The sequence below is a fragment of the Gymnoscopelus microlampas genome, assembly GCF_963454915.1.
Source record: "Gymnoscopelus microlampas genome assembly, chromosome: 1".
In the NCBI taxonomy this organism is placed as follows: domain Eukaryota; kingdom Metazoa; phylum Chordata; class Actinopteri; order Myctophiformes; family Myctophidae; genus Gymnoscopelus; species Gymnoscopelus microlampas.
Genome location: NC_139962.1, coordinates 13,816,597 through 13,844,309, shown reverse-complemented (window position 1 = coordinate 13,844,309; position 27,713 = coordinate 13,816,597). Strand labels below are relative to the sequence as shown.

At 41.7% G+C, this 27,713-nt stretch overlaps 1 protein-coding gene across 2 annotated transcripts; it reads right to left on the bottom strand.

Annotated features, from left to right (window-relative positions):
* Window positions 1-606: 606 nt before the first annotated feature.
* Window positions 607-25,538, bottom strand: LOC311058791 (monoacylglycerol lipase ABHD2). Of its 2 annotated transcripts, none has more exons than XM_084076288.1 (11): window positions 25,360-25,538; window positions 21,712-21,786; window positions 20,004-20,225; window positions 16,328-16,503; window positions 15,732-15,899; window positions 14,196-14,379; window positions 12,277-12,369; window positions 11,975-12,076; window positions 10,780-10,849; window positions 9,414-9,498; window positions 607-5,154 (listed from the first exon to the last, which is right to left on the bottom strand). In XM_084076288.1, the coding sequence occupies exons 3-11, from the start codon at window positions 20,216-20,218 to the stop codon at window positions 4,937-4,939; spliced, it is 1,311 nt and encodes a 436-aa protein (XP_083932414.1). In that variant the 5' UTR covers window positions 20,219-20,225; window positions 21,712-21,786; window positions 25,360-25,538; the 3' UTR covers window positions 607-4,936. The 2 variants fall into 2 exon arrangements, with proteins under 2 accessions (XP_083932414.1, XP_083932413.1); XM_084076287.1 differs by having other exon boundaries at window positions 21,712-21,793; window positions 25,375-25,538.
* Window positions 25,539-27,713: the final 2,175 nt, after the last annotated feature.

Genomic DNA, 27,713 nt, shown 5'->3' with positions numbered 1-27,713 from the left:
AATTTACAGTAAGTCACATGAATTTCTTTGTTGGTGTATACTTTACCAGGTGACCTGGTAAAGTATACACCAACAAAGAAATTCATGATATGATTACATATCATGGTTCAGAGCGAGGACCTGGTCCAGGTCCTCGTCCTGAAAACCATGATACTATGTGATTGGGGTATGTCATTTAAACAGATGCACACATACAGCACCCGCTGGAGTGCATTTGCAGATAACATAAATAGAAAATGTTGAAAATGATCTATAATTGTAATGAAAGCGGGGATCGACAACGCAAGTGAGAAAGGGCTCATTACATTGTTTCCCTCATCCAATTATTCTAGTAGATGTGCCTAGAAAACACTGCCCTCAAACTACAGTAAAATCTTCTATTTCAGGAACTAGTACAACTCACCACTAATACTTGATGTATACTTGGCAATGCTGTGTACGCACTGTGAGCTTGTAGATAGATGCATATTTAAAGCATGGGATAGTCATGGGATAGTCATGCAACAGAGCATAAATTATGTAAAAGAACAGGTCGTTCTTGGATTATCAACCTGACAAGCCAGTATATGTTACCCAGGTAAGAGAACCATGACATTAAGACACTCCTTCATTTGAGAAAATAATTTATTTTGGAACACAATAACAAGAATTTCTCAAAATATCAAATCACACACCATTGGTTTCCTTAACAAAACCAAACAAAAATGATGTGAGTTCATAATGGCATAGGACTACACCAGTGTGCCAGTATTTCTATGTTGCAATGTCTTATAACTGTCTTTAACATCACAATGACTTGTAAACATAAGCAGTAGAATGTATAATCAATGCTAGTGTGGTTTTCTGCACTGAACGATGTATTTCCTTTGAGTGGTTGGAAAGAAACAAGAAAAGAATCAGATGTTAATCCAAACTCCCTTTTAGTGGAACGTGACAAAGACAAATGTTGATCTCAGTTCAATATTTCTTTCTGAACACCTCAGTAAGCTAATATTTGGTTTAATAAACTATTTTTCAAATGATTACAAATTAGCTTGTTTTGAAGCACTGGGGTTAGAATGAGTACAGACAGATAAAGCTTAATATTAAAACATGTGCGGAAACATGTGCGGAAAATCCCTCTTAAAGCATTACTGCCTTCCTCCATTGTCCCCGATCCCTCAAAATGTAACCATTATATGTACGAATATATTTGTACATATTGGTATGTTACTATGTTTTGGTTCTGACAACCAGGCGTTGATATGAGTGTCTATGGTCATTCATAAACACTCACACTGATGCATTTGCACAAGAGAATTATAACAAAAACAAGTCACAACAACAATACAAATTACAAAAATACACAAAATAATAATATATAATAATAATCTAGGGAAGAAAAAAAAAAGCTTGTAATACATCCAAACCTGCATTTCTGTGCAAAGTTAGGGAGAGGCAAACATCTTTTAAGAAAGAACACAAAAGGTTCTTGTTGTGGCATCACAGTAGAGACTGGACTTGTGCTGGTGTATCATTATACAGCGGTTTCTTATTGGCTGAAATGGATAACAACCACCAGTTATACGTGAGCTGTAATGGAGGATTCATTGACACTGTAGTCACAGGTCGATGACAGCATGGACCACAAAGGACTGGCTGACAATTAGGCAGTTGTTGTTAGCTCTCCCTGTCAGCAGATGGCACCATTGAATAGCGTTTAGACAAGTGCATGGTGACAGGCCAGTCTTGACAGGCAATGGAAGGGCATGTAGGTAAGAATCAGACCTGGGTCAAAAAAGAGGTAGTAAATAATTCCTGCGATTGGTTATATCCTGCTTGGAGTATCAGATAAGAGCAATTTTGCAAGACAGCCAGAAAAAACAAAACTGTCAGGAAATGTAATATTGTACTGGTCAAAATCTGATTGTGAATTGCCCTGATGCTGTGAAACATCTGGTGCTCCAAGTGGGTTCAGACTCTAAGGATTATTTTCACATACCATTTCATCAAGGTCTGACTGATAACATAAAAAAAGAAGCAAAAAAAACGTTTTACAGATGCAGTACTGCCAGATCACTAGTTAGCATTTCAAACTATCAATCTGTTTTATCACAGTGATCATGAAAATCAACAGGTTTACAGATTTCTTGGCTGGACTTGGCATTGTGGGGTTGGATGATAACAAAAGTTCCATGAATTTATAGTTGCATGGAATTCCAGAAGGTGTGTGCAATTCAGGGCTCATAATGACAGTATTTGCAACACAGTCTAGATTTGAATAGTTTTGAAATGGCCACCGGCCATTTTCTCACGTTGTTTAAACAAGTACATTTTTTGATAAACTTAAATAAATCAAGTACAATCTTTCTGAACTACTGCACCCACACAAATATTTGCCCTTCTAACCCTCAGCCAACTCAAGAACAAAACGTGCTTTTAAACAGATATCAATGTATATGTATATATATATATCTATATATATATATTAACAAAAACATTCCCTTGCATTATAATTTCACTTTTCTTTCTCGTCTCAAATGTGTGCAGTGCTCTCCAGTAGGGCGTATGACATCACAGTTATAATTATGTTCAGTATTCTACAACAGATCCACAAATATTTGGATTAGCACTGGTATCGCTTGGTCCACCTACTCTAGTCTGCATGCCTCACAGCTCAGCCTCCAACTCAGCAGCACACAGCACTTTAGCACAGGGGTCTTCAACAGGGGGTCCGGGACCCCTAGGGGGTCCTCAGAGTTACTACAGGGGGTCCGCCAAATCTTTGTGTGATATGTTATTTTTTTTACATTAACCACTTGAACCCTAGCATCCCTTTTCTGAGGAGAACTTTAGCCAAAAATAGCAGATCTACAAGCTGACAACACCTCGTGCTGCGAGGCGTTGAGAGCTTATAGATCTGCTATTTTTGGCAAAGAGTTATAGGTGTAGAGGGGAAAAAAGAGCAACAAAAGCTTATCTGAAACACAATTTTATACAATTTAGAGGGGGTCCCTGGATCATCTCTCTCTCAGCTAGGGGGTCCTTGGCCTGAAAACGTCGAAGACCCCTGATTTAGCACATCCAGTGCTGTTGTAAAGCAGTTTCGACTATGATTAATCTATTCAGACACTTGTAACTAATGTTTAGCAGTTAGGAAGTGTCTCAAGGCCCTGTATGGACATTAGGTGGTCTGCAGTTTTGGCAGTGGACTGTGTCTATGCTGCAGTGGACCTAAGCTGTGTGTGTCAGCGTAAGTCTGAGCTGATCAAAGGCAAAAGTATTATTAACGGAGTAGGTGTTAAACAGAGGACACTCAAGGAACATTGGACCACAGGGTCTGGTCTGAACTGAACGCAGGGATCATCAGAGTCATCATGAATTCAGAAGTTATGTAACTCTCTCTCCCACTAGTTTCTTCAACCAGTTACAACAAGTACTAAATACACCTCATCTATCATGTCGAAGCCCTAAACTTCTGTTGATAAAATGAAGGATGAAAAAAACAAAACATGAAAAGGAAAGATTTCTTTTTGATGTACAAGTTATAAAGTGCATCAACTAAAGGTGACAGAATAAGACAACAGGAATGTGCATGGGTCCCATTGGGGGCTGATCCCAACAGCTATGTGGAACCGCCTTCGAATTGTTTTTCGCTTTCTCCCCCCAATTTAGTCGTTGTGTCAATTTCCACTTCTCCCATGTAGTCCCCGTCATTGCTGACCGCTACCGGTTGGTCTTGGGGAGTGTAGACAACGCTGTGTCTCCTCCGATACACATGGCTTTGCCAGCCACTTCTTTTCCACTGACAGTGAGGAGTTTCACCGGGAGGACATAACGCATGTAGAAGCACACGCTATTCTTCCAAGTTCTGCTCAATGCTGAACAGGTGCCCCGACTAACCTGCAGGAGTCACTAGGGCAGCAACAGAGATCACCCTCCCTACCTGGCTTCCCACCTGCAGACACGGCCAAATGTGTTGGTTGCAATGGCCGACCAAGCAGGATGCACTGTAGGATTTGAACTACGCCTGCCCTGCACCACCCAGGCCCTCCTGCTTTCTATTTTTAACAGCTAAACCACAATCACATTAAGTCACATGTGTGTGGCAAACACAGATACTCTCAATGTACTAAAGGAACACAAAGAACAATTAGGGTCAAGATACTAGGAACAGAGAAATGAAATGTCAAACACAAAACGTATATGCTTGCGCTTCTGTACTCTCGGTCTACTGGTGCACACACACGCACACACACACACACACACACACACACACAAACACGCACACACACACACACACACACACACACACACACACACACACACACACACAACTGGCTTTTTTTTACGTCATCTATGTGATTTACATACATACGTATTACAAAGAGGCTGTGTTGGTTAAGACAGCAGATTAGGCTATGGCCTTGGTGGTGATAAGCGGTGAGCTCCATAGATGTACAGTGAGTGGGCATTTGCCTGGTGCCATAGTGTAGTAAGAGGCTTTGTCTGTGCTCTTGCTGGCATTCGACTTCTCATTGTACTGTATATGGTGCTTCACTATACTTTTCAGTCTAGGATGCCAACTCACTTCATCCGTTTTATTGTCTGGCTATTGGATCTATAAGCCAGGGATCCATCTTGGTCTTATATTTATGCGGGGAAATAAAATTGCTCCTGCTCTGCATTCACTCCCCACATGACGGAAGAGCTCAAAAGGCAGTTAGTTTCCTAATTCTTTCTTGTACTGTAAGGTGGTGGCCAGAAAGGGGGATTGCGGTGAAGGCAGGGGCCTGTGTGTGATAAGTATGGCAGTCAGTAGCTCAATGCACGAGAGGAGAAGGCAGAGGAAGAAGATTGCTGATTCAGATTTGGTTCAAGGCATCTCCTCTCAGTGCAATGATGCCCGGGGGATGGGGGGGATTGACGACAAGCGTGAGCGGTCAGAGGTCAAGGGTTACGCTTTACCCTCTAGGCATACACTCTTGCCCAAGGGGTCCAAGGGGTCACTTTGGCATGGCGGTTTCTGCTTCTCCCACTGGGACATGGCATTGGCGTATCCCACAATCACTTTGTCCATCCAGGTGAGGGGCTGGGGGAAAAGCACTGCACCCTCGAAGAAGCCCAGGTGGCCACCGTGTAGCGTCAGGGCGAAGACTACGTTCTGCTTCTTCTCTGCAAAGGGGCAAACAGAGGACACAAGGAGGTATATTTACTGTCCGTGAGATGTTGCAAAATCCTTTATATAAGAACTTCCATAAGTACACATGCAAAACACACAAATGAAATGAATTGTTTTTCAATGCAAATGTATTAACACTAGAGGTTTGGGCCGCTAGGCCGCTACACCGACCTGCTAATGGGGAGCAGTTAGGGGTTCAGTGTCTTGCTCAAGGACACTTCCACACAAAGCCAGGAGGAGCTGGGAATCAAACCAGGACAGCTCTACCTGCTGAGTCACTATCACTGCCACCCCTAGATTTGGGTGCGTTATCTAGTTTCATCATGGGTGCGTTATCTAGTTATAGTGGCTGGGCCACTCCTTATCCCAGAACAAAAATATGCCACACGTGCAAAACAAACGTAACTAGAAAAATGTGCTGCTCAGAGCACAGGTCTCCACCAGGCCAGGTAGTAGTAGTCAATCTTAGCCAATAAGGATGAAAAAAATAATAAAGATTGGACAGGTCCGTCTTGATCACATTACTATAGAGATAATGTGTACCTAATGTGTACTAAAAACAGGTGTGTGAACTGCACGACAATCGGACGCTGCATTCATGATTTGACACATTTTGTTCAAAATTAGTTTGTCCTGCAAACTTTGGAAGCCAAACTGAAATATGAAAAATCGGACAGATCCAGAGATAATGTCCACCGATTTACGTGATGTGGGCAAAATCTGTAGGAGTAATAGCCAAAAATGTGTTTCGCCAAAATAAAATATTTGGGTCACCGGTTCTGCTCTGGCCTCAAGGGAGTGTGCGAGCACAGTTTCACACCGATCAGTCCAACGGTGCTGGAGATTAGCTGTCCACAGATGGACAGAGGAACACACACACACACGGACGGACAGGGGCTAATACGTCTCGGCCACGCTTTTGGCTTGGCGGAGACAACCAGGGTGTTTCTTATACCTTATTTATAGGGAGGACCAATAGAGAACATGACTGGTAAAGTGAGCAAAAGGTAAGAGTGCTACGTGTTCACTGTGATAGCAGGTTATAGACACCAGTGTTATCAATTTGCCTGTACAAACATCATTTATCATCACAGACAAAATCAGACACTGATGAATAGGCAACAATAGCACCGCACTTACATCTCTAATTAGACTGTAGCTTAGCTACAATACTGAAGTTGGGCTGAATGACCAAGTCATTCTGTGATTCTTACAGATTAAATACAATATAACCCCCCAAAACTACTTTAAGAAGGGCATATACAAATAACTAAAAACATGACTGGATCCTGTGATCCAGCTGTGGCTCACCAATAACATGAACTGGTTTGGGGAAATGGATAGAGGCGGATCTCCACTTTTCCTTTCCTCTTCTCTACTTAACTGGGTTAGCAGGCAACTGTGATGCAGTTGGCTAGTGATGAAGATCCCACAAGACTCTCACTAGTCTACTATACACAATTCATGACAGCAGCCTCAACTGCCCTGGACTGGGATACAGACTGCTGAGCCACCAGTCTGCCAGACAACCACACAGATGTGGGAAAAGATGGCAATAGAGAATAGCTCACATTTTAAAAAGAACATGCAAGTCATTTTGATACTGCAGTGAAGAACACAGTATGTGCAGGAACTCGAGAAATTCGAGTTTGAGCTCCTTGCTGTTGTGGCTCCATTTAACTATATCTCCATCCAATAACTAGCAACGTTTCCCCACTGTGTTTATTAAAGTTCAGTCTCTGTTTGTCCTGGCTGGGGCAGATGAGGGAATATACAGTCAATTATTATTTGACAATTTTGATGAGCCTTAGAAACCCATTTTCAAGTTGCAGTAGCAAACCCATCAGTTAAATTTAGATGAATTGTACCATTTGTGCTGTCACCTAATACATGCAAGAGCATCCAGAAGCTCCAGTACATTCAGAACAGTGCTGCTAGGATCCTGATGAGAGTGTGGAAATATGAACATATCACACCCATACTCCATAAGCTACACTGGTACAAGGTCTCCCTCCTTACCCATCAGTGCATCCACAGCAAAGCCCCCTCCTATCTAAAGGAACTCCTCGAACGCCCGACCTCCACCTGCTCTGGAAATTCAAACACACTCAAACCCCACAAGACGAAGCTTGGCACCATGGAGGACCGGGCCTTCTGCTCAGCTGCTCCTCGGCTGTGGACTGCCCTCCCTGACCATCTGAGAGCACCACAGTCCGTGGGGAAGCTTTTAAAAGGGGACTAAAAACCTTTATTTTTAACAAGGCATTTGCCTAGATGGACTCATTGATGCCATGCGTGTTTTGTTGGGTTTAACTTTTTCTTAGCCGTGTATCTGACCTTTGATCAGAATTGTATTAATTTCACTGTTTTATTATTATTATTGTTTGTTCTTAATATGTAGCACTTTGAGATTTGGTTAAAATATAAAGTGTGTTACAAATAAAAAATATTTTATTATTATTAATATTATTAACCTAGTACTACTTTCATTGTATTATTATCATTATAGGGTGATAAGATACATTTTTTGATTTTCACCAGGCACATTTAACAAATAAAGCCCTGGATAAAACATGTACAAGAAGGCAAATTACTAAGTTATCGAGCTAAACACACTCGCTGTATTCCTGTCCACTCCACCTATCCATTTCCTGTAAGTGTAGGTGTGTCAGTCAGAGTATCACTTATGGGGCAAAGGGGACAGACTCTCAGTCAGTGTGGCACAGCTGACTGCCTGGTTGTTTGGATCAGTCAGCATTCTCTCTACAGAAGCATTCAGGATCTAGTTGCATGTACAGTATGACTTCCAGTCTAGCCTCGGATCTCAAACTCACAAGCCTACTTCCAGGAAAACGTGACAGCGCGTCCCGCTCTTAAAAAAGTAAATATGACAGATGGAGGAAGGTATAGGTAAGGACCTGGAATATAGAAAACACTAAGGTAATCATTTCCACTAAATATCCTGCATCCACTTATGTTCATACTGTATAACTGTATAGGAACTCCTTGTGCTCCTTTCCAGGACCCATTTTATCACCCCTTTACAGTTTAGAGGTTCGACTCTAGCTCAAATTTAGACAGGCGCACACTTGAAAAGGCTCTAGGCCAGGGTTCCCCAATTAGTTTTCCCCAAGGGCCAAATTCTGTCTCGGGTGACAAGCTGAGGGCCGGTTCGCGCGCGGGCTCTCGAAGTCAGCAATTTTTTTTGCGGTTTTGGCCGGGTTTTGGCCGAAAATTTCGCGGTTTTGGGTGGATTTTGATTTCTGTTTTTGTCAACTTTATTTCGATTTCTTTTTTTCCTCTAATCTAGCTAATTTGACAGTTATTTTAGACCTGGGGTTCTTGTGTATTGCTTTTTAGGGGGGTCTGTTATAATTTTTACGCACAATTGGTAAGTGTGTGTGTGAATTTGATTATTATTTTTTATTTTTTCAAAAAAAAAATATATATATATATTTTTTGCCAGGAGTCGTCGCGGGCCGCACAGTTGCCTCTCGCGGGCCGCAAATGGCCCGCGGGCCGCCTATTGGGGAACCCTGCTCTAGGCACAGTAAACTCTGGAAACGTGGGTCCAATTTCACACTTTCAAAGTAGAATTCACACTCCAGACTTTGCTGTGTGTGAGAGGGACAGACCGTTCCAGTTGGTGTAATAAAGTGAGACATTCCAGGCATATTGGTCTCCATACCACACCCTGACCTTGTACAAGCCGAGTGTGGAGGAAAGTCATAAAAAAAATCTTTGTGTCAAAGCTAAGGAACCATTAGTCATCAAACAGCCAGAGAGCACAAATCTAGTTGAGTGCACATAGAAGGTAAATTCCATAGGAAAACACCAATGGGCTTACCACTGCTGATAATGTGAACGTGAGAAGATTATGGAGTTGATGACTACAAGCTGCTTTATACTGGCTCTGTATTGGGACCTGCATTTGAATCACTTACACTATCTTTAAATTGACAGCTTTTATAGGACGTGTGTTAGAGAGATAGTAGGGTCTTGAAGTTTCACACAGTAAAAACAGCTATGATATTTTTAGTAATTACAGTAGGACATAACATGAAATAACATGTGAGTAAACTAAGGCACAAAAACAAATGCCACTTATTTGACTTACTATTATCATTAAACATGTTTTTAACATCAGTGTGGTCCTACATAGTCAACTCCTGAGTGTTAATGTAACTCAGGGTTACATTAACAGTCAGGATTCTGCAGTATACCAGCTGACAAACACTGCTTTAAATACTACCTGCTAGCGTACGAGGGATTGTGAGCAGCGAGTCGTGAACCAGAGGATCGTCTGCAGAGTTCACCAGCAACAGTGGCACGTTTACCTGCATAAAGAAACAGCGCTATTTATCTCAGCTGAATCAAAAAAGACATTCAAACGCCATTCAGTCACGCCTTTGACATTGTGTTCACATAAAACCCGAAATAAAATAAAAATGGGATTCTTGTATAAAACAAATCATGCTTTTCTACTGCCAGTCAGAAGACAGTTTTGTACAATGAACTATTTTTAAGTCTTTGATTAAGATGACATTTTGTACATGTTTGCCTCTCCTTCCAGCTCAATGACCTTGAGGTTAGAGTGTCCGCCCTGAGATTGCGAGGTCGGGGTTCGATTCCTCACCCAGGTCATACCAGAGACTATAAAAATGGGACCCAATACCTCCCTGCTTGGCACCCAGCATCAAGGGTTGGATTGGGAGCAAGTCCCTGTGACATACTAGCACCATGTCTAGTGGGTGTACTTGTACATCATGGCTGGTGGATGTACTTGCCGCCTAACGCTACAGAAACAGGAGAGGCGTGTGCCCCATGGGCCACATGGCTCAGCAAGGCTTACTCTTACTTTACCTGCCTCTCCTTCTACTTACCCTCCTTCAGAGTAATGTATTTTTAATGTATTTTACCACCGGAGATAAATGACTCACTCATGATTGCATTTTATATGAAAAACTGGGTTGGCCCTCTTTAACTATGAGAAGGGAATGGCAATGTATTTTAAAAAGGCTCTGCTAATGAAAATTCCCTTTTATCACTGCTGCTTTTGAACATAGCATTTATGGTACTAGGTCACATGATTAGATATAGCACAGGTAAAGAATTACCATGGCAAAGTCGGTTTTAAACACTATGCTCCAGACAAATGGAATGAACTATACAGGACCTTAAAACTTAAAGTATCTCGTTCCGCTGGAGGATTAAAAAATATTGACCTCTGATATGGATGTTGTTGGTTTCCTTTGATCTACATGTTTGTTTACTGCTCAACTCCGTATCTATGATGGAACTGTACTTGTTTTGTCTAATGTTAACAGTATTTTATACAGCAGTGGTTCTCAAACTGAGTCAAAACAAAATGTTATGTCTCAACTCCAAGTGCAGGTTAGGGGGTCCCCAGTTCAAATATGATTAATTTGGGGGGCTGAAAAGTTTGAGAATCACTGTTATACAGTATGTACCAAGGTTTCTTTTGAAAAAGAGATCTCGATCTCAAGGAGACTGTTTAAAAAAGGACAAATAAAAAACAGAAAATGCCCACCACATGAATATGCTATATTTTACAATAACGAGATAATAGTATAAAAATAGAACAAGACGGTGCTCACATTGTGGATGTAATGCACACAGCTTTCCTTCTCATAGTACTCCTTCAGCGAATGGTGGCCATGGAATTTCCTGTTGAAAATGGAATAATTGACAGCTCGTCAGAACAACCTCAGTGGACTCAGTTGAGATCAGAGGGGATCAAACCTCCATACAGTGGAGACCTGAGGATTGAGAGGATATGTCCATCTTCACCCGATCTTCTTCTCCCCCCCTTGATTTGTATGCATTCATGTCCCATTAAGGCCTGTCGCTAACTTAACATCCGAGGACCACTTCCCCAGAGTTTCTGTGCCTCCGATTTGGCAGCTTTCATGGACTGTGATCTCGAACCCCCTGGTGGTGGATCGAGGGTGTCATTGTAGGGGACTCCCTCTTTCATTGGTGTTTCGCCTTGATTGCGTCTAAACCCTAACATTTAACCTCACAAACACTATGCCTAACCCTAACCTTAACACTAACCTCACAGAAATGATGCCTAAAACTAACCTCAAAACCATGTCCGCCTGGGCAAAACACCGGGAAAAGAGAATCTCCCGTCATTGTAGACTTCTGGCTACGGATCGAGGGTTTCCATGCTGCACATCTGTAGATTGCTATTATATATAATATCATACCATTATTGTCTCGCCCCCTAGCGACCGGAGGTTGCATGGCAAGACTAACCGACCATACTAGTCCTGTGTCCAGGTTAAAGTTTTTTAATCAATCACGTCGCTTATACAAGGTCACTTGGGGGGGTTGGCCTTAGCTTTCAAAGTTGCGGTGTTCCGCTCTGCCCATGGTGATTGCGATTGGATGCGTCACCAAATTACGTGGCAACGTCGCTGTTGAAGACGGATAGATACCAAGGATTATTGAGTGACGTCACAGGTATGCGACACCATACACTCAACGGCATACGCTCAAACCTGCTTAGAAGATACCAAGGATGCGTCAGTGATGTCATTGTCATGCGACAATTGTTGACTACGCAGCGAGGTTTCAAAGACTGTCAGCACGCACTGCTTTGGTTGTGTATTGTTTCAATCGAGTAGGGCGGGGGGGGGGCAAGACATAATCCATGTCTCCATGCAGTGGACACTGGAGACCCGAGAGGATTTCAACCTGCCAGTGCTGTGGCAGAATAACAAGTACCTGTACATTATGCCGACATTGGAGTCATTTGTGCTTTGGTCAATTAGGTACAGTACATACCTCATGATGCAATCATCAATCTGCATGAGGGAGGTCGCTGTGTAAAGCCGACTGACATCTGCGTCTATCCTTTTAGCCGAGTTTCCCCCAAACAGACTGACCCTGTAAGACACACAAATGGGCCCAGACTTGCACTGAAAACACATGTGACATTTCCATACACTTAATTATTGTACAGACCCAGCACTGTGCACCACCTCTTAAGCACACCTATGATATTATTTCAACACTGAAAACACAGGGGCAGAACTCCAAGATAAATGAGAAGTGACATGGGAATACTGAAGCACCCAGATTCATACCTGTGTGAGAGGATGATTTTCTTCATGTTATCTGCCATGAGGAAGTTATAGAAGCGCCTGCACTGGTCCCACTGTAGAAAGGTTTCCTGGGCCCTGTGAGACAAAGTAAACAGACACACACAGGAAGTCAGCTGTGTGGGGCCTGTGAGCATTCCTGAATGCTTTGCGTAATCCGCTGGACAAAGAGACATTCCGGTGGGGGACAGGGGGCCCTTATGTCAGGCTCTAGGATGCAGCTCATCGTTAGAGACAGGTTATGAGATCAAGTAGACAAACCGATGATGATGAATGAGTAATTGTTTGTGGCTGCGAGGTGGAAAGAGGAAGCATAATCATCTGACTCCAGGGCACCTCGAAATTTTCACTCAAAAACATTTGCGGACGCCCTACGCACTTGTCACAAGTCCACACCCACAAACTATAACAGACAGCTGTTTTCAAGTGGAGCAAACGAGAGGAGCCGAGAGGGGAGTCAGTGAGAGGCGGGGCTGCTACATGTGGGCAACAGTGTGTGTGTGTGTGGCCTGGGTTGCTGTGGAGTGAGAAAAATGCTGGTTGTGATGGCAGAGATGAAAAGTGTCATAGGAGAATGAGCAGCTAGCATTGATAGTACAGAAAATGTGTATTGAAAGAGTTTCAAATATTGAAAAACTGATATTTGTAACACTAAAATTGATTGCTGCACACGCTAGAAGTGAGTATGCGCTATGCCCACTGACAAAGACGCACTATATATATACACCTTTTATACCCTTCACAACACCACTGATTCAGTTTGGAAATGGAATGTGTTGCGAAAGTAGTAGTGTGTCAGAGGTGCGTCCTTTCGTTTGCTAAGGGACTTATGGGCCCATAACTCTAAACCCCGCCTTTGCTGATTCATTCCACATGTTTGATAACAGGAATGAGGATGCAATCAAGCCTGAAGAGAAGCAGAGAAGCAATGAAGACTACCATATCCATCAATTAATGTACTCCATATTACAAGTTGCGAGGCAAATTATTATTAGCCTACAACAGACTAGCATCTGCGAGTAAACGATAATAATAAACGATTTCAGACAAAACTTTTATTTTGGTGATGCCTAATTCATACAGATTGATGATTTTTGTCTCCGCCAGGAGACTATGTTTTCACTTTCCGTCCCCCCCCCCCTCGGCCAAGCTAACATTGGTCAAGCCTCACGTGACACGTGACAATACGTTGAAAGAGTGTGCTCTGATTGGCTAGTGAGACGCATGACGTATAGCGGCCTATAAAATGATGTGTCACTTCGGAGCGCTGCGGTGCGCGTTCCGAAGTGACATCAGTGCCATCAGCCAAGCTAACATTTAGTGGTTACATGGCGCCTTTCCGACAGACGGATAGGACACTTACACAGACAGGACGGATAGGACACTTACACAGACAGGACGGATAGGACACTTACACAGACAGGACGGATAGGACACTTACACAGACAGGACGGATAGGACACTTACACAGACAGGACGGATAGGACACTTACACAGACAGGACGGATAGGACACTTATACAGACAGTGTGTCATGTTACTATGACACAGTAACGTGTTCTATTTTTTGTAAGAATTAGAACATAAGAATTAGAACATTCCCAACATTCCCAACACAAGTCTGCTGGTGGAGACTTGTGCTCCGAGGAGCACATTTTCTAGTATCAATTTTATTTTAAATCGTCCTTGCAGCAGTTTAAATTAATGCAAATTAATCGCACAAAATAACTCAGTCGCTCAGTGTGCATGTACTAATAACACAAACAGCAGTTTAAATTAATGTGAATTAATCGGTTCAGTTGGCTATAAATTAGGGGTTTAGAGTTGCGGGCCCATGAGTCCCATAGGATCCCAAAGGACGCATCAGAGGCACCTGTTATGGCACAGTGTGCACAGTGTACCCACCTTAGAGCACTATACCCCTGGCAGACACTGACGCAACAAAGCACTCTCTCCTGGTTGACCCGGTTCTCTCCTAGGAACTTGCACACAATGTTGCCACCCAGACTGAAGCCAACCACAATCAGCTTGGTTTGGGGATACGTCTTCTTAATGTAGCCCACCATGGCTGCAAACTCCCATGTGCATCCTGCAAGGTCAACGGCACACAGACGACCAATCAAAACCTTATCTGTTTGAGAGAGTCTTCTTTCGTTACTGCTGAAGGTGATTTGTGTTTGAGATATCAAACTGCGAGACCAAATTTTAACTTTACTGTCATCACAGGTTTACAAGTGTAAAAAAGTGGATGTTGTACAAACTCCTATGATTTCAAGTTAGTCCATGAATCAATCTTTTCTCCAGAGGCTAAATATGATGAGAATATAACTTTGACATAAATAACAACGCAATGATGTTAGATTACCCATCTCAAGCAACTTTCAAGCCTTTGCAAGTAGTTTTTCACATCATACTGACATGCACAGAATCTAATAGCTTCCTTGAAATTCAAACAAACGACAGCATGATGTGGAAATGGTTAGCAGTAATGTTTTAAGTAATGTATTAAAGGTAGGGTAAGTGATATTTTTTGGTTAAAACAAAAAGTATTTTGTTAAAAGGTTAAAATACTATATTCTGATAGTAATCATTGCTATAGAGTGTTTTTTCAGTAACAGATGTCTCCCTGTCTCTCCAGCTCTTTAATAAACAGATAATATATTTTTCGGTAGGTGTCAAAATCTCAGCCAATCAGGAGAAATTACCCATTTTTAGGCTTAATTTGTATAGTGTTCCAGTTCCAATTTTGTCTGCTCATTTCTTAGTGTCATCACTTCCAATTTCACTTGTTTAATCTGTATCCTGATTGAGTTCTCTGTCCTGGTTGGATAAAATTGGAAATGAAACTGAAACTGAAACAAAAATGCATTTTCTGTTTAATAAAGAGGTGGAGAGACAAGGAGACTCCTAATACTGAACAAACACTCTATAGCAATGAGTACTATCAGAATACAGAGCTATTTAACACTTATTTTAACCAAAGCAAATCACTTACCCTACCTTTAAGTATACAGTGAGTCATAGTCAATGGGCTAAACATGCCAGACCACCTACAGTATGGTCCTGTAATTCAAAGGCATATTTGGAGGTGTCCAGATGAAGGTAGTTCCTGATGGCCTTGAAATTATCAGCATAGAAATTTAACTGCAAAACTCAATTGACCACTAACTGAGTTTCTGCTGTCTAATAGACAGAATTGTGACCAGTTTATGATGAAAAATCAAATCTTCCTTAATTTAACTCGGAGAGTGTACAAATTAACACGGAATCAAGATTCTGCAGTGTACATATATGAGAGGCAGGCTGTGCTTCTCCGACATACACTTTCTTCATTCTAGGAGGTTTGTGTTTTTATTTCAAAGACAGCTGATCGTTTGTTTAACAATGCCTTTCAATTCAAGCTTTAGCTTCTTGAGTCTATAATTCTGGTCTCACTCTCACCATAGGTGAACATGCGCGGAGAGGTGAGCTCAATATTTGGTAAAGCTCCCAGGTGGTTGAGAACAGCACAGCGGTAGCCCTGCTTCTGAGCATAGTCCACAAAGGTCCGGATGTAGTGCTTCTCACTATGGTTACCAATACCGGGGCATATCACCATGGTGATATCATCTGTTGGTAAAGCAAACACACAGATGAATCAGTAAGGTAAATTTAAAAGGTGAAGTTGCAAATTTAAAGATAAGAGAAGGCAGACACTCAAAGATAACCAAATGAAACAAACAAGACATGCATGACTAAATAAAGGATTGAATTGTCTGTCTGTGTGTGTGTTACCGCTCACTTAGTAAAATAGGATAGTTTTAGGGGAAACAGACGATCAGGGCTAAATTATACTTTGTCGCATGACAGTGCTGCTCAACAAAAATAACTTTGATTTTCAACTGCAAAGTTGCATAAGGTTCGCCATTTCCCCACCATGTCTATAAGGCACCAGTCATGTAGAGTGCAACATTGTTACATGCCTGACACAATTTCTTTAGAAAAAATCTACCGTACCATTTGAAATCATTCATATATTTGGATCAAGCATCTCTCACCCCCTGTTGCATGGTCCGCCATTGGTTCAAAGAGGTCAAAGGTGGCAGTAGCACCATCCTGCATGGGTAGGTACTTTCTGATTCCATAGGGGTGGGGGGAACTGACCCGGCCCAACTTTCCATACAGGGCTGTCTGGAGGTGACCGCTCTTACCCCACAACAAGGGAGGAATGTACCTTGTAGAAATAAAACAATGATGGGCTGCTGTTAGCACAAAGCAACATTAATGAAACATTAAGCTGTAAGGTTCCATTCAGGCATGTGGCTAGTGACATCTGTTGAATACTTATCATGTACAGTATATGTGCTGTTCCTGTGCAACATCATTTCAACATAGCCAAGGCATTGCATATCAGTCCCCTCAAAGCCTTCCACCTCTTGTTATGAGGACACACACATTGCACAACAGAGAGAGAACGGTTCATTTCAAAGAATACTATATAAGCCTGACTTGCCCTGTACAAAATGTTTGCATATACAGTACATAAGGCCACATAAGGCTGACACCCACTGCATCAATGCGAGTGTACAGCTTGTGTACAACAACACTTTGGATTATGTAACATTAATTTGCAATCGTGTGTCTTTCTACCACTGATTATCATGACACATTCACATTCACTCTCATCTCCTCATGCAAAACAATGAGTACTATTTGTATGAATTATATGTAAACAAATTCACAGAAAACGCAGAATCTAGCACTTTGCAAGCTTGTCGTGTGGGGTCTGGTTGAATGACTGGAAAGATGGGATTCAGGGTTGATCATTATGTTCAGTAAAAATTAGAGTAATTACTTCTGTATTTTATCTAATGCAAGCCTATTTTGTTTTGAAACGTTGGCCTTCAGAATGCCAAAGGAAACATTACAATGATGACTGAGAATGACATGTCAGCAATCATTTCAGTACTTGTTTGACTTGGCTCTATTACATTGCATCCAAGACTCATCTATTAAAACGTTCCCACTCACTCAGCTGAATAGCTGTGTATTAATAACGGAGACCGTCAGGACAGTCAAGTGAAGGGCCTGCAAGGATATTGTACATACATTACATACACGTACATATACAGACTACAGAGGGTGCAGGCACAGTCAATATCTGCAGACAAACAACACAATTTGCATCTATATTTACACATCACCACCAACACATCCAGTTAACCATCCCTTCCACTGGAACGGTCACTGTACCTGACCAGTGCACTCAAGGGTTTCTTGTCAAAATCATTAATACAGTATGTTAAGCAGCAAAGCGGGCATGTGGGTGATAATAATGTGGTTGATTTCAATATTAGATAAGCTGTTCTAGAATGTTCATTCACTGTGTGAAGGTAGGGCTTAATCTCTGAGAGGGGGATGAGGATGATCTCATTGTTGTCATGTGGACAAGAGGATCAGCACCTGATGGGCTAGCTGAGTTCAACACCAGTTGAACCAAGGACATGCCCCGTTTTACTTTTTATTTTTCCTTTCTTATAGATAGTCTCCTCTTCCCATACACAATCTCATTATTCTGCCTGAATGAATAATAACAGTGAAAAACAAATTAAAATTCCCTGAAGGGAAGGCAGGCACAGGTTGCTGACAGCACAGTTAAATGAGTTGTTCTTCGGGTGAACAGAATTGTAATATTTATTTTGTAACATGACAATCTCAGTTCATGGATCCAGATCTTTGTGTGTGCACAGTTATCCATCACAGTCAGTAGACAAAGGGAAAGATAGCAGAAGTTAGCCTGCTTTGACCTGGCTGATAGAGTGCCACTGCCAACACACACACACACACACACACACACACACACACACACACACACACACACACACAGTCATGGGGGGTGACTGGTCTGGAAACTCTGTTATGTAACTCCACGGGGCGTCAATATCTGTATAAAGCTTGACTTCTCACAGCACATTAGGCCATTAGATAGACTATCAACAAAGCCAATGGGTGCTACAGCTTCAATGAATGAAATCAAAATATAGGCAAGTGCTTCCGAAGTTTGTAAGTCAAACATAGCAAAATCGACAGTCCATCCGCCACAACAAATCAGGCAGGTACATAAACATCAGTATCGGCATATCGCACACTAACCGATTCTTGCTCTGTTGTCGAAAGGAAAGAGACTCGGCAACAATGGCTTACATAAGTAAACAGAACAAAAAGTTCAAACGGATAGTCTCCCTCCCCTCCGAGCTGAATGCTCCTCAAGGTCATTAGAAGACTGACATACCAGAGGATCTGAACCATGACACACATTCAGGAAATAGTAAATCTATTTACAGTAGTAGTACATTCTGTTCAAAGGGCAATAGTGGTCGACTAGGGGCGCCCGCTGGCCTAGTGGTCCAAGCGCATACCACATATAGGCCCTAATACCTGACAGCGTGTTGTGGGTTCGAATCCCGATCCCGACGACTTTTGCTGCGTGTCATTCCCTCTGTCGCTCTCCCCGTTTCCTGTCTCGTTCTACTATCAATAAAGGCCAAAAAGCCCCCAAAAATATCTTTTAAGAAAAGAAAATAGTGGTCGACTGGCCATTTCTCCACAGCACGTGGGTATATTTTTAAATGTATAACAATGGGTCTCAGAACATCTTATATTCTTGTGGAAGACGAGCCTATCCCTGCCTTGAGACCCCGCCGCCCCGCGGCAAAAGACCTTGTGGCCAAAAACGTCCCATAACCATTCTCTTCATCGAACATGGCCAGCATAGCATTCTGACTAAACAGTAAGCACACTATGTTATGCATGTGTTTAGTAATGTACTTTTGCGTTCTATCGTTAAATAAAATCATATTTGCCAGTCTGTGATCCTGTCCGCACTAAACGCTAAACAAGATAGCTGCTTCTGCAAAACGGAGCTAGCCCTTTGATTGGCTGGTCGAGTGAGGAACAGCGCCACAGATATTCTACCATAACTGTTCAGAACACGATCCACACCTCTTACCACTCACTTAGATCAGATGAAACAAAAAAGTCTGTTCTTCCCTTCCCTAAAACATCTTGGCCAATGATCAACGCATCCTAGACTTTTCTCCCTGCTGGCTCAAGCTGAATAATCTCCCCCTCACATTCAGGACTGCAGACTCACGCCCTATTTTCACCAACTCACCACTGACAGTGGTGTGTGGTGTAAATGAAGCACTCCTCTTTCAATGTATCCATTCTTTTCACTTATTTTGATAGATGCTATGCAGTTAGACCTGTTCACATGTGTTACATTATTTAGTTTGTCTGATTTTTTAGCTTGACCACAAATGCTAAGAATGTTATTTTAGATAGCATGCGGTTTACACAGATGCTAGGTTCAATGTTTACCTGGTATCCTAGTTGTTTTGAAGAACTAAATTGTTTTCTTTGTACTCTGCCCTGTACTAACGTGACCATTTGCATTTACCCTGACATTTGTTAACTGTGGCTCATGCCATATACTCTGATCTCACAAATGTAAGTCGCTCAGGATAAGAGTGTCTGCTAAATGCTATAAATTGTAAATTGTATATTCTAGTAGGGCTGAATAAAATAAAGAAATGTTGTATGCTGGTGTGTCTGTACAGAAGGGACACAGATGACAACAGATGGGAGCCTACCCAGACAAACTGCTACCGCAGTCAGTGCCAATCCTAGCATTTCCATGGTAACAACAACAATGACAGAATAACATCGACTCACTCTTTGGTCAGATGAGGGCAGGATTTGAGGAGAAAGCGGTTGAGCGCTGTATCCTGGTAGTAGAGGGCCGGGGGTGCAGTGGGGCTCTTGAGGTTCAGGCAACGTACAATAATGTAGAGCACTGTGGCCACTGCTGCCAGCTTCATGCCATCAAAAATGACAGGCTGCTCTGGAGCAATGGTGATCACGTCTGCCTCGTGGCCGTGGGTATTCATGATTGCTCTGAAAGAGAAGATCATTTTACATTGGGCAGCGCAGCTTAGTAGGTAAAGAAAGAGGCCGTCTAGTAATCAGGCGATCACGAAGTGTCCCTGAGCAAGACACTTAAGCCCTAACAGCACATTTCTAAATTGGATTATACCTTGGTTAAGCTATGCATGTGAAAAAAAAGAAGGAAAAAAAGATGTATAATATTATGCACACAAGCCACCAGCCTGTAATATAGTGCAGTGGTTCTCAAACTTTTCCATGTCAGGGACCCCCAAATTGACACTTATTAGCCCACGGACCCCCATTTGAAAAGATATACCAGGGACCCCCATAAGAGAAGATTTTTACGGCTCTAGCAGTGATTCTCAACCATTGTAATTTCAAGGACCCCCAGTTTGACATGCATTAGGTCTGCGGACCCCATTTAATGGCATGTCTATCTCTGTGACCCCAATTTATATTGTAATATCAATGTTAATGTAACTCTGAGAGCGTACAAATGGAACCAAATGGACCCGTTAGGGTCCATTTGGTTCCATTTGTACGCTTTCAGAGTTACAGACCCATAAGGGTCCATTTGGTTCCTAATTATCCATCATTTAGCTGGGGACCCCCTGGAACTCCCTCAAGTACCCCTGGGGGTCCCCAGACCCGGTGGTATAGTGGGTCTTCACTACTGAACGCTGCTTTGTGCAGTGTGATTATGTGGCTTGGTTCAAAAACTGCACACATAGTAACTTTTGTATTAACGTATTGACAGCAGAAACTGAATAGGGAGACCACGCTATTACTCTGCTTTGCTTCATTTAGCATTTACATAATTAGGCAGGGCAATCAATGCCAAATACAGAGGTATATAGTCAGCTTAATCAGACAGGGCAATCTATAGCTAGGATTTAATTAGGTTATAGTGTATGTACACATACTGTAGAAAGCCTATCTATAAGTGGTGACTGGCTACTTGTGTAAAATACACAAATGCTCTTTGCTTGACCACAAATTCTAAGAATGTTTAGACAAATGCTAGGTTTGATATTTACCTGATATCCTAATTAATTGCATTTTAGCACTAAATAGTTTTTCTTTGCACCTTGCTTACATGAACATTTACCCTGTCATCTGACAAGAGTTCATGCCATTTAATCTGATCTTGCACTTGAACTATGAGAACGCCCACACTAAAAAAGACATTAAGTAATCTTATGTTGATGAAGACAGAGGAACTTGAGGTAGGCCATTGAGTCACATTTAGGTGACAGCATAGCAATAGATTGTCGCAGTGAGACAAAAACATTGTTGATACTGAGCTATGAGAACGGACACGAAAGAGGAACTGCTAAAATTACCTCATGTTAATGAAGAATGAGGAACTTGAACTTGTGATAGACAATTCACAATTTCAGTCAAATTAGGTGACAGATAACATAAGAAGGGCATTTGTCCAAAAAAGACACATTTTCAGTTGTAAAACCCCCCCAAACAAAAACATTTTACTTACAGTGTTGAGTTATGGCAGTCTCCGGTTAATAATGGCACCTGCTATCCAACAAGTCTTAATTTGTGAAGATGTTATCTCAAACCTAAAAACAAACAAACAAACAAAAAGATAAAGAAATTACTGTGATACATTTTGGATTCAAGCAAACCGCAAGTGGAGCTAATACCATTAGACGGCCCAATCTAGTGGTATCGGCCCAAGGAACCATCACGCCAGAGGGAAATGTTTGGATCGGGATGGTGCAGAGGATCTGGTACAGCGCTCAGGTCCTGGACCTGGTGAGACGAAGGAGGAGCCCGGCCAGGAGGCCACCCACCGAGCCTAGTCCCTCCACGTGCCAGAGCCTCCCCCGAGTTCCGGCAGAGTAGTTCCAGTCAGAGAAGCGGACTGATTGGCCCTGTCTTTCCCTATAGGACTGACCGTGGGTAGCTACCTGGGACGTAAGTTGGGGCTTGATCAACCCCGGCTGGGTCACCTGGGCGAGGGTGTATGTTGCGAGACCCGAAACACCCTATGACCCCAGGCTACAACACTGATGATATGATAACTAATAATGATGTGACAACAACAAAAAAAGATCATTGATTGAAATAAGAAAATCCATGACTTTAAAATCAAATCAAGTGAAATTGATATCAAGTGCTCTAATGGCACCTGCTTTAACCCATTAAAACCGGAAAAAAATAAATATATAGTGGTTCTTAAAAATAGTAGATCTACATGCTCACAGCGGCTGCTATTTTTGAAAAATCTGAAAGTGTTTGAATTTGATTTTTAAAAATCACACATTTAATCGAATTGTGACGTTAAAATCTCAATTCAAAACGTGTCAATATCAAGAATAGTGACACCACTATTATTATTAATGAATTCACTGATTTTCCAAACATTATTTATTCAGTATTAGTCCAATTGCTTTGTCTTCTGACCAGAGACATCTAGCTGCTTTTTCATCCCAGACAAAATATGGCTGAACGAAATGTCTTTCCTCAAGCACCAAGGTGCCAATACAAATATACTACACAGTTACACATCGGACATTAAATTACAAAACAAAAACAGGGCGGGTCTGTGGCATGGCATGACTACGGGCATTTAAAGTGTGGTGTACACGCCCGACGGAGTAGCAATGATTGACAGAATAAAAATAGACAATGGAGCAGAATAAATAGAGTAGCCATGTAGCCAAATGCTCATGCAAATAGAATGTCCCCACTTTGCAGTTATTAAGAAGAGCAGCCTGATAAGGACTGATGACATCACCCACAACCACCACTGGAAACTATGGTTAACAAACAGGTATTAATGTGTCCTAAACCTGTCCTTATTAGACTTTAGCAGTAAGGAGTAGTAGACAAGCCGTTATTGCTGTTTGTTGAACTGAATGAGGCTGTTGGCAGTTGAGGCTAACCTGACACAGCCGGCTGTGTCACTGCACTAAGTTGAACTTGTAGCCCTTTCCTTTATGAGCCCACATGTTCAGTAGCACACTGTCTCTGTGGTTCCAATTGGATCACAAACCTTAATATAAATTGTTCTATAAATATATATTGTTTTCTCCCTAAGCTAGGAGGAAGTCACTTACAGATGAAACCCATTTAATCTGTCTGTAATTCAACACTAGACAACTGTGGCTGATGCCAGGTGGGTTCATCATTGCATTGCTCATGTCTGCTGTCTGGAACTGTGCTGACTATCCAGATTAATACTATAGTATTTATCTATCTATCTATCTATCTATCTATCTATCTATATAAATACTAGTATTAATCTGGATCACAGTCAGGTTGAGCATGACCATCAATGCAAGCAGGGATGGGGGTGTAACTTAGTTAGTACCACTAGAGTAAGATTTCAGTCACCACAGTGACCAGTGGTGGAAAAAGTACTCAAATGTTTTACTTAAATAAAAGTGTCAATACTGCAATGTAGAAATACTTGAAAATAGCAGATCTACAGTAGATCGGCTATTTTCAAATGGCCGAAATGGGCTGAAGTGGGTAATGTATGTTTTGTAATAATAATCAAACTCTACGAAGTAACTAGTAACTAAATTTTTCAAATAATTGTGGTGGAGTAAAAGTACAATATTTGCCTTTGAGATGCAGTGGAGTAGAAACAGAAGTGCTGAAATGGGAAATACCCTCCAGTTAAGTAAAAACAATACCTAAAAATTGTACTTAAGAGAGTACGGTACTTAGTTAGCAATAAGACTTCAGTCACCACTCACCATGTCAAAGTTACTGTGACATGGCATATTTACAATTTTCAGCAAATAAACTGGACTGTGCAAGTACATCATTAATTACATAATTATTACCCCATTAAAGTGTCTGTTTTCACTGTCATGTTTATCTCCTGTAATAAAAAGAGTCTTGCGACAGCTGGAGAACCATCTCCTGCTGCTGCGCATCTCCATGACTGGAATAACAACCAGTGGTGGAAAAAGTACTCACATTTTTTACTTAAGTAAAAGTATCAATACTGCAATGTATATAAAATGTATTACAATCTATAATTGTATTTATTTATTTTATAATCTTTTAATCTACAAAGTAACTAGTAATTAAAGTTTTCAAATAATTATAGAGGAGTAAAAGTACAATATTTGCCTCTAAGATGTAGAGGAGTAGAAGTATAAAGTATTGAAAATTGGAAGTACTCCAATAAAGTAAAAAATACCTCAAAATTGTACTTAAGAACAGTACGTGAGTAAATGTACTTTACACCACTGGCAAACTGGAATAACAACCTTTTGTGATATATTAGCTGTTAATAACAATCATCATCTTAATAATCATCACAATAATACACATAATAATTGTGATCAGCTGTCCTTTTCCTCTTTAGATATGGAACGCAGTGGTTCTCAACCAGTGGTCCTTGAGGGGGTTCCAGGTGGTCCCCAGCTAAATGATGGAGTGTTGGTGACCAAATGGACCCTTACAGATCTTTAACTCTTGAGAGTGTAACATGAATCAATTTGATTTCATTTTACGCTCTCAAGAGTTATATTATTGTTAAACATCTGCATTACTTAATTTACAAGAAGTCTGCACAATTACAGAATGCAGAATAAATATTCAAAGTTTTGGGTCTGAGAGGCTATATCTCATCAAATGGTGGTGTCAAGGACCCCCAAATTGACACTTATTAGCCCGCGGACCCCCATTTGAAAAGATATGCCAGGGACCCCCATAAGAGAAGATTTGTCAGTTTGACATGCATTAGGCTATGGACCCCCATTTAAAAGGCATTTATATCTCTGGGACCCCAATTTATATTGCAAAAATCAATGTTAATTTAACTCTGAGAGTGTACAAATGGTAACGGGTCCATTTGGTTCCATTTGTACACTCTCAGAGTTGTACACTCTCAGAGTTACAGACACATAAGGGTCCATTTGTTTCCTAAACTGTCCATCATTTAGCTGGGGACCCCCTGGAACTCCCTCAAGGACCCCTGGGGGTCCCCGGACCCCACTTTGAGAACCACTGATGTAACGTATATTATAAAAAGGTTTGTGTATATTCTGTGGAAAGCAGCAGCACAACAACGGGAACAACACTCGGATATGATAGCATCTTTTTTTTTTGACCAGCTAACAGTAGCTAATGAGACAGCAGAATGAAGCAGCGTTATATTGACCGTGTCCTTTCTTACCCTGAGCTGCTACAAAGCGCCAGGTGTTTTCTGACTCCTAACGTCTTGGTCCGTGTGTCTTTCCATATGGGACGGTGCGTTTCTGGCTCTCTGTATCATAAATGAATGTACATACAGTTCTAAACATCAGCTGACATCTATGGAATGAGTCCGCTTCCTGCAGCGCGCTGTCCTCATTTTACATAACACTCCTCTGATTGGTGGAGAGAAGACTACTTCCCGACTTTCTCATCACTGGCCACGCCCTATTCCCATACGTGACCACTACGGTATTAGACAGTATTAGAAAACGCTCGCCCTAAAAAACAGTCACCCCCCCCGGTGTAATTCCGGCGGTATTCACCTGGTATTCCTAAACGTAACCTCAGAGTAAACTATGACAACACCTAACCTTATTCCTAAACATGACCTCAGTCAAACTATGGCTAAACCTAAACGTATTTGTAAACTTATACTCAGTAAAAACAAATACAAGAACCGCTGGTCCGCGAAAACAAATGAGGGCGGGTGAGCGTGTTTTGGAGTGAGTCTTCCCATGTATTAGAACCTCTGTTACCAGGGTTGCCATGTCCGCTTATTATAAGCGACTTTGGGCTTGTTATTATGTAAAGTTGCTTGTAAATATTGGTAGCCACAGGTTGCGGTTCAGTGCTGGCCCTGAGGAATTTGGTGCTGGAATTTGATAAATTACCTCTGAAAGTCTTATCAAAGAAATGTAACTTAACGTGCTGTATGGCACATCGCTGCCATTCACATGGCACGTGGCCGTTGCACTTGCATGTGCTTGTGCACGCATCATGTTCGTGTCATGTTCTACTTTGCTATACCATGAAACTAATAAACCGGTTTCTGCGCATACCTAGGGGTGAATGCACCACTTAAATTATCTGGAATGCATCCTTCTAACAATAGCCTACAGGTCGAGTTATTTGCATATTGAAACAGATTCGAAATGTCAAACATGTCAAGCCTCTGACGTTTTTAGATAAAGTTCATCATGCAAGGCATGTGTGTTCCGCCTTCAGATTCATCTTATGGAGGCCATCACCCCTGCCCGCACACGCGTTAAAGTCTATTTAAGTTCATGTAAATATATATTAAGTTCTAAAAGAGGTGATGCCATGGTTTTGCACTTTTTCTGTTTTTCATGTGTCTATGAGGTTGATAGAACTTCATTAAGCCCCCTGGTGGTGTTTTTATGGTGTTTTATGTCTTCTCTAACTATTTTGAGTTTCTTCCTGGAGGCTGAAACCTTGAGGGTCAAACGTGCCAATAGAAAAACAGCACTTTAATGACATAGTAAAATAAAATAAATAAAAAAATGAGGAAGACCGGCGATACACACATATCAGAGATTTACACGCCGGTTGGCACGCACGTCCGTTTGTGCTTATCGAAAATACGCACCCCTTTAGTCACTTTATTTAGACACTATTTATGAACAACTTTGTGAATCAGGCCCAAATATGTATATTTTTCTATTATATATATAAAAAAACTGAAATCTTGGCTTGGTGGGCGCCAATTAACAAATGACATGGCCTGGTGAAACAACAACAACAATTATGAACGTGTGGCGGCGTGGTGAAGTAAGTAAGTATGTACATTGTATAACACTTCTCACAGAGAGAACTCATACAGTGCTTTACATACGACAAAAACACAGCATGAAACATTCAAATTGTTCGAAAACAACAAAAACACAGAAAAAATACTACATTCCACAAATGCTTGTTTAAACAGTGTTTGTAAGTGGTTCTTAAAAATGTCCACAGAGGCTGATATTTTTTCGTCCTAACTCTCAAGACTTGTGGAAGGCATTTCATACCTTTTGTTTTTGACCTTTCTTCATCCCGCGGGGGAACTGCAGTTTTCAGCCCACAGAGGAGCAGCGTTAAGTGTCTTGCCTATAGACGGATTTCCGCGCGACGTCATCACAGAGCAGAATGCGCAATCTGCGCATGCCCGGGTGAAAGGCGCGTTCGAAAATACAGCCCTGAGCGGCAGTGAGCGCACTGGCCAATACAAACTAATAGGCGAGTGTGCTCCGGTGCGTAATTTCCAAACGCACCCATAGGCTTCCCCCTCCTCTGCGCGGTCATATTCCTCTCATGTTTACTAACAGGAAACCCGTCTATAGGCACACTTCGAACCTTAGGCATCCCAGACGGGCTCTCTAAACCATTCAACTATGGCCAACCTGGTACGAGGAATGACCAATAGACCCTGGACAGCTGACCTTAGGGTCCTGCTGGGCACATAATATCGTTGTAGCAGGTCAGTGAAGGGTCCTGGACATCACTATGCTTCAAAAGGAGGCTCTATACTGGCAGCAGTGG